Here is a 12,764-nt window from a genome sequence, read left to right as displayed (position 1 = left end):
TTCCATTATTTTATTTGTCGTTACTGTGTTTTATATAGAGTAAAATTAGAAACAAAAATACTGCAAGAACTGTATATTTAATTTAATTTAAATAAGGCATAAATTAAATTAAATTTAATTAACTGAATATAAAACAAATTCGTACAAAATAAATACGAGAAACGAAAAGGTATATTTGTTAACTCGTGTCTTCTTTTATTTGGACCAAGTACTATTTCAATTATTAAAACTGAAATTCAAAAAACAGCAATGGTAGACTATAACATAAACGTTTTCTGTATATACGCTACGGAAAATTTATGCAAATTGCCACTAACGGACCTATCACAGGTCTAGTACCAATCTCAAAAAAAAAGTGAAGTGCTATATAGGGGACTAAAGCCAATTTTATTTTATTTTAGTTCATGGAATTATTATGTTTAGAGGAATTTTCCTTGACTTTAATAATTGTTTGCATACGTCATATCCCATCCCATTGTTTGCATACTTACACGCAGAGGAGGAATATGATCACCTCAAACATGTTTCAAGAGCAAAATGTTATTTTTGTATGGAGACCATGTAACATGTTTGTCACTAAAATGTTATTTTCTCGTCAAATATAACCTGCTTGCCGAAATCAGATACATGATTTCCGAGAAAATAACATGGTTACGAAAACCATGTTACATGGTCACCACCCAAAAATAACATTTTACTCTTAAAACATGTTTGAGGTGATCATATTCCTTCTCTGAGTGTATACTCATACCTGGTAATATAAGTTTTTGCTGTGATAAAGTAACTAAGAAAGGAGACAAAATTACTCTCAAATGAAGCATACAAATGTACTAAAATTGTACTTCCCACAAAATCTCTTAAAATTTGTAAACTTTACCAAGACGCCCATCTTGAATTTCGTATGACACTACAGACATTTTTGCAATTTTGAACACCCATTTTTTTCCTTCAAACTACAAAATTTTCTTAACCAATAAAAGGTTTTCATTGAAAATTTTACGGTCAAGAAAAACATTTTTGGATCAGAGAAATGCATCTTCTGTAATAAGTAAAATTCGTATTCGTATATCAAATACAAGAAGTCTTTATCTCAAGATAAAAATTGTTTCATTGTATGAACTTTTCTCATATCCATTTTGTGAAAACTTTGATCTATGAGCTCATCATCGTCGGAAGAAACTTGAGTGCCATCTATAGTCTTAATATTTCCTAACTAAAACCGAACAAAGAAAGTTGTATCAAGGACAAATAATAATAATTATGGTACGTTTGAATTGCGCAGAGGATTTCAGTTGATACAAATTTGACTTTAATTAAAAGAAAATGTAAGAAATCAAAAATCATTTTGCCGCCATTTTTTTTTTTGCTTTTCAACTAAATCATTTTAATTATATTTTAAGTTTAAATTGAATTTTTCTTGATTTTAAATATAACAGTCATTGAAAGCTCTTTCGCTATACAAAGAGAAAGCTTAACAAAGCTTTATTATTCTATAGACTCTTATACCCATCCATACTACTCTTTGTCCTCATTGCTGGGTCATTCAACAAAGAATATGAGTACATTTGCTTTATACATATCTACGCATTTAGAACATTACACACATACATATCTATAATGGCCGGTTTTCTCAAAGCAGAATTGAATAGATAAACCTCAGTTGTTATTAGCGCGTGAAAGAGAATACAATACGAATATAAATTGAAAAATATATTACAGAAAAAAAATTAAAAAAACTCATATTGTAAAAAAAAAACAAGAAAAATTAAGAGTATTCTAGAAAAAAAAATAATTATTAAAAAAATATACCAAAAAAACTCAACAATCTAAATAAGTGACATTTAGGACAATAAAAAGAAAACAACATATATTTATAATATGGCACCCTCAAGATCACAAGCAAGATATGAGTGGTTTGAAGGTTCGATTAAGAAAAAACCCTGCGCTGTTTAAGAGATCTGTTTGAGGTTTATCTTTAACGTTGAAAAGAGAGAACAGTTGTGGTGAAAATTATAGTAAAGTTAAAGATGTAAGAGAACCTATTTCAAATAATTTTGGATAAACACGAAATCATCTCATCTGTTCACCGAACAGACATTATTCCCCCGGTTATTTACCCCTACGGTTAAATAAATTGTCCATGTTTTCAATACAAAAGTGGAAAGTCCTTAGAATTCCCTTATGCACCCTCGCCTAAAGTAAGGAAATGTTCAGCTCGGTAATTATGTATTGTCATGAGTTATATTATACGGTGTAAAAGAAAACCTTCAGGAACTATTCCAATTCCGAGGACGGAATAATAGAACAATCGCAAACGTTTCCGGAAACGTATGCAAACTGCTTTGATTATGAGGAAATTCAAAAAATATTTCCATTCAGCGTAGCGTACTTTGGAAAGGAGACATCGATATGTCAATTACAAATTTTTAGGTATTTTTTAGGTATAGTGGCAGCCCGATGTATCAGGCTCACTTAGAATATTCAGTCCATTGAGATACCACATTTGTGAGCTTCTCTCTTATGACTGAATGCTGCCGGATTCCATGTTAAGCTCAATGACAAGGGACCTCCTTTTTATAGCCGAGTCCAAACGGCGTTCCACATTGCAGTGAAACCATTTAGAGAATCTTTGAAACCCTCAGAAATGTTACCAGCATTACTGAGGTGGGATAATCCACCGCTGAAAAACGTTTTGGTGTTCGGTCGAAGCAGGAAACGAACCCACAACCTTGTGTATGCAAGGCGGGCATGCTAACCATTGCACCACGGTGGCACGGTGACTGGACCCCTTGCACCCATTGCACCATTGTAGGGCATCAAACTTTGCTCCATGACATTCGGAGACAAGCCATTTTCTATTCTTATTAAATTAAAGTATATCCTTTTAATTATTAATTAATTATTGTTCGAGCTTTATGGGCAAAGGAGTCCAGCAAAAAAATTGGAAGTTTTCCAAAAACAATTCTTTTAAAGCGCATATCTTGCCGCTGCTGAGATTTGAACCAGCGTTCTTTATTATTTCATTCATAATAATAAAGAACATCTCAGGAAGTAGTTAGAATGTCTTGCCGTGGTGTCATATTTGGTTCATGCCACAGACATTTGAATAGACGTTTTGATAGAATGTGTTTGTCGAGCGCAGTTGGGTCTTGATGCATCTTTAACCGAAATTCCATTAAACTTTTTATTGAATTGAAATGTATTGAATTGAATTTCTATGAAAATTATTTCTATAAAAATTAGTTCTTGTTGGTAAAGCAATGAATTAAAAACAATACAACACTGAATCGAGATTTTTGTAATGACGAGTGGCAACTCCTTTTATCTTTTTTGTCCGCTATTATTTTATGAGAAGGTTCCTGTCATGTAAAACAGGAAATCTCCTTCTTCTTGCCACTTGACTGTCAACCAGATCACATCGTTGCCTCTCGTCGCTCATAGAAATCTCTCCCCATCTCTCAGCCATAATAAATGTAAGTGACACGAATTCACACCTGTTTTAATTTGGGTTGCCTGGGGTATTTCGTCGAAGCAACTTGGGGTATTTGCAAGAGTTCCCAACTCTATTGGAACCTAAGTTCCACTCAACAACCAAGCACTGGTGTATTCATGAACTTAAGTTCATTGTTATTACAAAATATTCGGTGTTTTGACGAACCTTAGATAGGTAGATTCTTCAGTGTTCAATGGCGTTTGTGGCTGAGTGTGCTAAGGCATTCTGTTATGGTGCCAACAGACCCAGGTTCAACCCCCGGTTGAATCAAAGATGTTTTTCAATTTGTAAAATTTAGATAAAAAGAAAATAAAAGTGTAGCAAAAATACAGATAAAATAAAAGGTGAAATTGGAGGAAAAAATTGTTTTTTAGTTTGCACTAAAACTAAACTACTTTTTTGGAAGCTCTTTTTCTGCTGGGAGATGAAGGAACTTGATCAATACGGTCATTAAAGAGAAAACGGCAGACACAAATCTATACACGTCCTACTGTAGATATTTCCGTTCGTGCGACTATACTTTTCCACAGCCTTTAGAATAGATAACTCAATTTTGGGTCCTATATGCAAATTTCTAATGAAGAATACATATCGGAATTATCCTCTTACAAATTGAATCTCCTCTACTCCCACTGTGCATCATCTCTTAATATAACAACAAATCTCTTAATCTTATATTTATTTCATTTTGTTACTGCAGTAATGCAACAACAGAATGCGTCAAGACTAAATGGAAGGGTGTTGAACTTGTATTTAGACATTTAATGTGAATTTTTCAATCAGTTGACGCTGCCCTTATTTCTGTCGACGTTTTTATTTGATTTTTTATAAAACTGTGAGTTTTAATAAACACCAAGGATTTGATATATAAAAATAATATAATTAAAACTTAATTTTTCTAATTACACTTAAGTGTATGCTATAATTTTCACTATTACTGTGATTTTACTCTCCATATGCTATTGTCTCATATGCCTGAATACGCTCCCGCACCACACGCTCTACGACAGAAACTAATGAAATCACCAAACATTCTGAAAGTTTCCCCTTGCTATTAGTTCTTCACAGAGCGGTATCGTGTTTGTATTAAGCATAAAACGTTAAAGGTGAACTTTTCACAAAAAAAAAAAAATAGTTCGAAAAAAATTATTTGATTATATATATGTAGTTACAATTGAATTTGAATTCATTGGATTGTTATTATTAATTTTTAGGAGTTTTAAAGAAATATACAAAAATGGCTCATCAAGTTGTTAAGGTTGTTGAACGTTGTGACAATGCTGCTGAAAATCAACATTTAGGTAATGTATAATAACCAAAAGAATTCATATTAATAGAATATATTGAAAATTAAATTGTTCTATTTATGCGAAATTATAACACATATTATTTTGACCAAATGTAGAAAAAAAGGCCCAGTGAGTATATAAGAAAATAAAAACACAAACAACAATGAAATTGGTAAAATGTGATCGATGAGAGAGAAAAGCAAAGTGTGAGGCTAAAAATAGGGTTGCCATCATTTACTTTTAAAAACTTGTCATAATTGAATATATTTATGGAAAAAAGCAAATAGATAATATTTACATAAATATTTATATAAATAAATAAAATATTACTTTAATGCCAGAAAAAAACTTTAGACAACTTTGTTTCAAACAAAATTATTTTTATTGTTGGAATTTTTTCTATGACCAATGTATTTGTTCAATTGTTGAGTTTTTTTTTCAAGGGGTTTTAGGTCCATGAAATATAAAATAAATTGTCAGTACAACATTACACTGTTCATGTATCGGGCATTTACAAGTCGCAGTATAATTATACGAGATTTTCCTTTCCATTGAAACCCTAACATAATTCACTAAGTATTTCCTCTTTATATACTTGAATAAATTGTGTGTCTAATTTTGTCAAACAATATGTTCATAAAAAATCTCTTTTTTTATTATCATTGCAGATTTGTCAGAATGTGAACTGATGCAAATACCTGACGCTGTCTATCATTTGATGCGCAACACAGAATTAAAAACTTGTGATCTCAGTGGAAATGTGATCAAGAAGATTTCACCAAAGTTTGCTGTGAAATTTAGTTTGATAACAGGTAAATAAATAAAGAATTACACGCATTATAGTTTTATAAAAAGTTTTAGGCATAGTAATTCAGTGAAATGGTCGCTCACTTCAGCTCTTTTCCGACCACACCCTCAAAAAAAAATCGCTTCTCTAACATATGTTCCAAACATATTTTTGAGTTCTTCGCATCTTTTTCTGTAATTCAAATATGCTGTTTTTTTTTCAAATGTCTATTCTCTTGGTTCCGAATGTCTATTCTCTTTATTCCGAATACTCATTCTAATATTCAAAGTAAATAATATTTAGACTTAAGCATATTAAATTGTTGGCCTTATCATGAAACAGTTTTCCGAAACAACATACAAACGGTTTCACAGAAATTGCTCTCATTGCATTCTCGCTGTGTTATGTTGATATCTTTTTATTCAACTCTCCCGGTTTCCATCACTATTTCTTTCTCTATACTAACTCTCTCTCTCTGTCGCTCTCTGAATAAAGTATCACAACATATATATGTTTACTCGAAATTTGTAAATTTATATATGTATACATTCACACATATTATTGTTATGAAACATTCATGCTCCAAACATAATATATTCTAACATATTAACATATGTGTCCCAAACATTTTGTGTTAGTTTAAGAACATTACATGTTTGCACTTAAATATATTATGTTTAAAAATTGTGCCCGAAACACATTTTGTTTATATCGGAACATATGAAAAACATATTTTTCTAACAGTGCAGTGAACCAGTTTATTCATTTAGTTCACTGGGTAATTGTCGGCCAGTGACCTTATCTTTTAATGTTTGTTTATTGCTTTCCATCCAGTCCATCATGTATGACACGTATTAGCTTAGGCGTTGACTTATTTATCCCACACCCTCAAAAAATCGCTTCTGTAACATATACCCCAAACTTATTTTGCTTCAAGCATATATATTTCCAAACAAAATATTGTTTTTACTGTTCAAACATATTATGTTTCACCTTAGGGCATACACTTGTAGTAAAACATTTTAATGCAATTTTCTTTGTGTGGATATATTTTTAAGGTGCCAATTGGTTACTTCCATTATTTTACTTGCAGCTTACTCTCTAGGCCTCTCCTTCTAAACACATATATGTTTATAGGTCATTTCTAAATTAATATATGTTTGCATCTAAGCATATTATGTTTACAAACATTTTATGTCCCAAACATAATTTGTTTTAACATATCAACATATATGTCCCAAACATATTATGTTAGTTTATGAACATTATATGCTTGCACTTAAAAATATTGTGTTAAAAAATTTGAGTTCCAAACATATAATTTTTACATCCAAACATATGAAAAACAATCTTTTTCGTCCGTGCACAAAAGCACATACGAAATGAATCCCGAAAAACGTATGTGCAAAAAATAAAAACAATATAATGATTACAAATTGCGCGATTGTCAAAGAAAGAGAAAATAAATAACAGAGAAAAATTATATGTGCTTAATAAAATAAACTGACACGGTGAACCGAAAAGAACGATGGATGCGAACTAGTACAGCACGTTCATTTCAGTTCAATTGAACTAGTTCCAAACCAACTCTACTTATATATATTTTTAATTTTTTAGCCTTCATTTGAACCAGTTCCAAGCCAACTCTACTTATATATATTTTTCATTTTTTAGTGTTCAAAAAAAAGGGAGCCACCGTGGTGCAATGGTTAGCATGCCCGCCTTGCATACACAAGGTCGTGGGTTCGATTGCTGCTTCGACCAAACACCAAAAAGTTTTTCAGCGGTGGATTATCCCACCTCAGTAAAGCTGGTGACATTTCTGAGGGTCTCAAAACTTCTTTAAGTGGTTTCACTGCAATGTGAAACGCCGTTCGGACTCGGATATAAAAAGGAGGTACCTTGTCATTGAGCTTAACATGGAATCGGGCAGCACCTAGTGATAAGAGAGAAGTTCACCAATATGGTATCACAATGGACTGAATAGTCAAAGTGAGCCTGATACATCGGGCTGCCAACTAACCTAACCTAGTGTTCAAAAGCAAAACATGTCGGAAATAGGATCACATTTTAGAATCGGTTTAGATTTCTTCGAATTGGTTACGAATTATAGCCTTCAAACTGTCAACAAAGCCATCACACGCTCCATGACAGTTGCTCTGCTGAGATGATTCAAACTTTAGTATTATTGGTTCTTTAGTACCAACCTTACTCTCTTTAATGTCCAAGGCACAAAAGTCCAAGGATTGAAATTCGGAGATTTGGTAGCCCTTTTTGCGGTGGAAATGTACACTGAAAAAAATATTGAAAAAATATTTCATGTCCTTAAAATAAATATGCGAATAGCATTTCTCTGATATATGTAAGTTTTCCCTTGTCCAAAACCCGATAAACTTTTCAATAAAATCGTTTTGTCCTAATAATTATGTGATTCGACTTAAAAATGATAATATGACTTACGTCAACTTGACTTTAATAATTCTGAAAAATCCTTCAAAATTAATAAGAAATTTGTTGACTTTTTGGTAAAAATAAGATACGTTTTTCAATACTTTATTGTGAAGACATTTTTTACTTGAAACATATCATAAATTTTACTTGAAGTTGATTCTGAATGTGGAATGGAATTCTGCCGAAATGTTTGTCTGCTCAGGGCTTCAATACTGTCTTCAGGACATTTTCCCGACAGTATTTGGCGTTTATTTGGACCCCTCGGGCGATGAATCCGAATGGCGTTTAAGTTCATTTTGTTTGTCCACAAACTGTTCGCTTTGAATGACTTCTCCTCCGAAAAAACATTGGCTACTTTCAGTCTTTTTCCTGTTCTTCTTTTTAAAAGTGCAATGGCTTTAGTTCAAGCTCGTCTTCCAATATGCGTTGCATCCGTTGTCGAGCAAGTTTTCTGTAACTGCGGTGAAGATTTCGATCAAATCAGCGTTCACTCTTCGCTTCATTTCTGATGTTGAAATTATTTTCCGGCCACTTTTTGGGCATTTATTGGCATTCAAACACTGGAGAATTCTAAGGATAGTTGGCTTTCCACCCATATAAATCAAGCAGAGCAGCAAATCACGAATACGAATGATTTTGTAAGTTTGTAAACAATAAAATGAACTGTCACTGGAATAGATCTATTCAGATATTAGGTGAGAGGTTTAGATACATATCAGCAACGCGTAAAAAGTTTTTGCTGTAGTATTAGAAAAAACAATTATTTGACTCAAAACAATAGAAATGGGGAGATTGCCATATTTTTGTGACAATGATTATCACCTTTTTTGGAGACCATTGAATCGTCATGCAGTATTCTTTAAAATTTATATATTTCATTATACACGCTCACAAAAAATCGCTTCTGTAACATATACTCCCAAACATATTTTGCTTCAAGCATATACATTTTTGGCTATTGCCCAAACATTTATATGTTTGATCTCTTCCAATATAGCATATTGGTCTAAACAATATATGTTTGGGTAGTCTAAGTTCCAAACATTTTGTATTTTTGCATCCAAATTCAATAATGTTGTCTTCCAAAAAACAATATGTTATTATGTGAACATATAATATGTTTGGAAGCATTTTGCACCCAAAAATATTATATGCTTAAAAAAAATTCTCCGAAACAATATTGTGCTCAAAATTTTATTTATTTATTTATATATTTACAATCATAATGAATTATGAAAATAAACAGGTAATATAGGTGCTAACAACATAGTTTTTCGACCTGAATGCTCAAAATTTTGTTTCTGCCCAATTGTATATTCCCCCACATCTTTCTCACTTCCACGAGATTTTTTAGTTCTTAGCACCTTTTTCTGTAATATAAACATTGTAGAAGAAATTATTCAATTGTATGATTTTTTTATTTTAATTTTACCTTTTGCCGGACGGGGATTCGAACAGCGGACCACACAGTTTGTAAGGATGAAAGAAGTAGCTGATCAATTGCCCAAGGAAAAATAAAATGTTAATTTTGTAATAAGAAGCAACAACCACCAACTTAATTCAATATCGCTCCCTGTTAAATAGCGCTCCAAGCTACTAAACACATATATGTTTATAGGCTATTTCTAAATTAATATATGTTTGCATCCAAGCACATTATATTTACAAACATTTTATGTCCCAAACATAATATGTTCTAACATATTAACATATATGTCCCAAACATGTTATGCTAGTTTATGAACATTATATGCTTGCACTCAAAAATATTGTGTTTAAAAATTTGTGTTCCAAACATATAATGTTTATAGCCAAACATATGAAAAACAGTCTTTTTCATCCGTGTAGTAAATTAATAATTTTTCAATTATTTTCTTTTTTACAGATTTAAATTTGTCCCACAATCACTTGTCCAAACTGCCCGATGAATTGGCAGATTTGAATAATTTGGCCAAATTGAATATCTCACACAATTCATTTATTGTCTTACCACCGGTGGTATTTAAGATTCCAAAGCTAAAAGAATTGGATGCCAGCCACAATGCCATAATTGGTAAGATGAGAAAATATTGTTTTTTTTTTCGAATATTTATTTATTTTTTTGCATATATTCTTTCCTATTACAGAAATCGATACAGATGAAATTATTACCAGTGATAATTTAGATTTAGTGGATTTACGTCATAATCCTTTGGGTCGTACATGTCATCGTAGACTGAAAAATGTCCAAACGCCTTTCCGTTTGGAAATTTCAGAATATAATGAAGATGAAGACTGGTAAATGTTGTAGCAACATTATACACACATGCAAATTAAAATTATTATGGATAACAATTATTTGTATATAAATATTTATGTATCTCAATTATTAAGGAGGCATTATCATTTTGGCTCATATGCAAACATACTCACTAGTATACATTAGGAATTTACATGGGAACTCCATTGCAAATTACCAATAACAATAACAACAAAAATGTCGATAATAATTAACTCATTTTCATTAGGTTATAAGAATTCTTAGTTGTAATGAGAAAATCTAATACTTGCCCAATTAAATCAATGCGATACGAGTTTAAGGAAGAAATTCTATGAAAATTGGAAGAATTGTATAAGAGTTTTTGAAAAATGATGGTATTGAAAAAAGAAGATAATCTTTTGTCGAGGCTAAAACCAGCTAGATTATGTCTCAAAAAGGGAATAATTATAAAATGCTAGTTTTGAAAGGGAGATATACTGAATATTGCATTAGATTTGATTTTAGACTAGATTTGAATTATTGAAAAAAGAAGAAAATCTTTTGTCGAGGCTGAAACCAGCTAGATCATGTCTCAAAAAGGGAATGATTATAAAATGCTAATTTTGAAAGGGAGATATACTGAATATTGAATTAGATTTGATTTTAGCCTAGATTTAGATTAGATTTGAATGACTATTGTAATTATGATCCTCTAACTACAATCAAGACACTTTTTATCTCTCTTAATATTCTGAGATTATTTAATACTTAAAGGATACAGACCTTTAACACATGAAGAAATATAAGAATGCTAGAGGTTTGCTGCTGATAACATATTTTTCTTCAATATGATAAGCATTGGTATATGTTTGTATATCGATTACTGGCGAAGAATATATGCCATCCTGTGAACAGTTTTATTCCGCTCAAAAATATAAAAATAATATAATAGTTATAAGGATTAAACAGCTGACAGGACGATATCTAAGCGGTATCTATAAAAAAGTCCCACTACACAAATAAATATTTGTTTCAATTAAAAATTAATTAATTGATTTTCAATTGAAACTGCATCAATCACATATTTTTACAGTGGATGATTTATACGTGATATCCAATATCAATGGGTACATGACTGTAACATGTGATCCAAAGAAAACGATCCTTGGAAAGTCAACAAAAGACGTTGATCAATTCTTCTGAATTGGAAGCATTACCGTAGATAACTGATATAAGAAAGCCAGAGAAACCCACAACTTTTTTTTCGGATAGGAATTATTGTTTATTAGAAAACATTATCTTAAGCATAAATATGGATATATAGAAATTATTTCTTATAGAAATATATTTTAGAAAATTCGTCTTGAAAAAAATAAAAAAAAAAAAAAAAACATTTTATAGTTTTCAAATAATTTTATTAAAAAAAAATTACAACGAACATTAAATAACTTCATTCTGGCATAAAATAAACTAAAAAGAGAAAAATAAAGAGTTTCCTTAGTTATTCTTTGTGCTAATTGTATGCACGAAAGAATTTCCCTAATTTTAATTTTACTAAACATTGTTCATTACAATTCTCCATAAATTCTCCATTAAAAAAGGAAATTTTTGTATAGATTTTCGTAATTTTAAAAAGAACAGGTATACGAAAAATTCTACATTCAATTTTATTGTAAAAAAGTTCGTGCTTTCATAATTTTTGTCGGGAATTTTTCACCTAAAGGTGGGTATTAAATTCGAGTTTAGCCGCTAAAGTGAAAACTAAATCAGCAAAAAATAGGTATAAAATTATACATATTTTTTATCTATTTATTTATTTATTTAACTCATTTTACAACCAAGCCGAAATGGCCAAATTCGGTTACAGGGATACTCAAAATAAAGAATTACATTAAATTTACAAAAAAAAAATTATAAAAATATTAGGACTACAATCAACTTTTCTTGCAACTTTTATTATAATGGGGAATAGCCCAAAGCAAATTTTCACAAAGTTTGCATTCATTAAAATGGATTATTGAAGAAAAGTAACCGTGAAAAAATTACGATTTTAGCGGCTAAACTCGAACTTAATACCCACCTTTAAACTCGAACTTAATACCCACCTTAACTGAAAATTATTCAAACACTAGAGATTAATTCAATGGTGAGAGTTTTCATTGTTGTTAGCATATTGGGCAATAAACTTACAAAAAATTAAAAAATGTACGAAAAAGTACAAAAATTTTTCATTAAAAGTATAGACCTTTTTCGTAAAAAGTACGAATATTTGCCTCAAAAGTACGAACTATGTTATTAAGGGACTTTTTCATAAAAATGCACGAAATAGTGTCGTAGAAAATACGCAAGATATTTATAAAAAGTAAAAACTTTTTCATAAAAGTGTTAAAAAAAACAAATTATTTAAAGAACGTAACACTTCGTTCGCTTAATGAAAAGTTTGTAAAACTATGGCGAATTTCGTTCTTTTTAAGAGAAGATTCTTCCGGTGTAGTTCCCTGTTTG

At 30.8% G+C, this 12,764-nt stretch overlaps 1 protein-coding gene across 3 annotated transcripts in view; it reads left to right on the top strand.

Moving 5' to 3' along the window:
- The window catches only part of Sclp (leucine rich repeat containing protein 20 sclp), a 33,270-nt gene extending 21,100 nt beyond the window's left edge, over positions 1 to 12,170 (top strand). Inside the window, exons 1-5 of one of the 3 annotated variants that reach the window (XM_075298585.1) lie at positions 1,697 to 1,921; positions 4,708 to 4,794; positions 5,451 to 5,594; positions 9,906 to 10,073; positions 10,147 to 12,170. In XM_075298585.1, the coding sequence (XP_075154700.1) occupies positions 1,879 to 1,921; positions 4,708 to 4,794; positions 5,451 to 5,594; positions 9,906 to 10,073; positions 10,147 to 10,301 (597 nt within the window). In that variant the 5' untranslated portion in view covers positions 1,697 to 1,878 and the 3' untranslated portion in view covers positions 10,302 to 12,170. Of the gene's footprint in view, positions 1 to 1,696; positions 1,922 to 4,478; positions 4,600 to 4,707; positions 4,795 to 5,450; positions 5,595 to 9,905; positions 10,074 to 10,146 lie in introns of those variants that run through there. The other 2 variants (XM_075298586.1, XM_075298584.1) reach the window with 2 other exon arrangements.
- Positions 12,171 to 12,764: the final 594 nt, after the last annotated feature.

The sequence above is a fragment of the Haematobia irritans genome, chromosome 3 (assembly GCF_050003625.1).
Source record: "Haematobia irritans isolate KBUSLIRL chromosome 3, ASM5000362v1, whole genome shotgun sequence".
In the NCBI taxonomy this organism is placed as follows: Eukaryota; Metazoa; Arthropoda; class Insecta; order Diptera; family Muscidae; genus Haematobia; species Haematobia irritans.
Note: the sequence above shows the minus strand (reverse complement) of the source record. Positions and strands in the feature narration are given on the sequence as shown.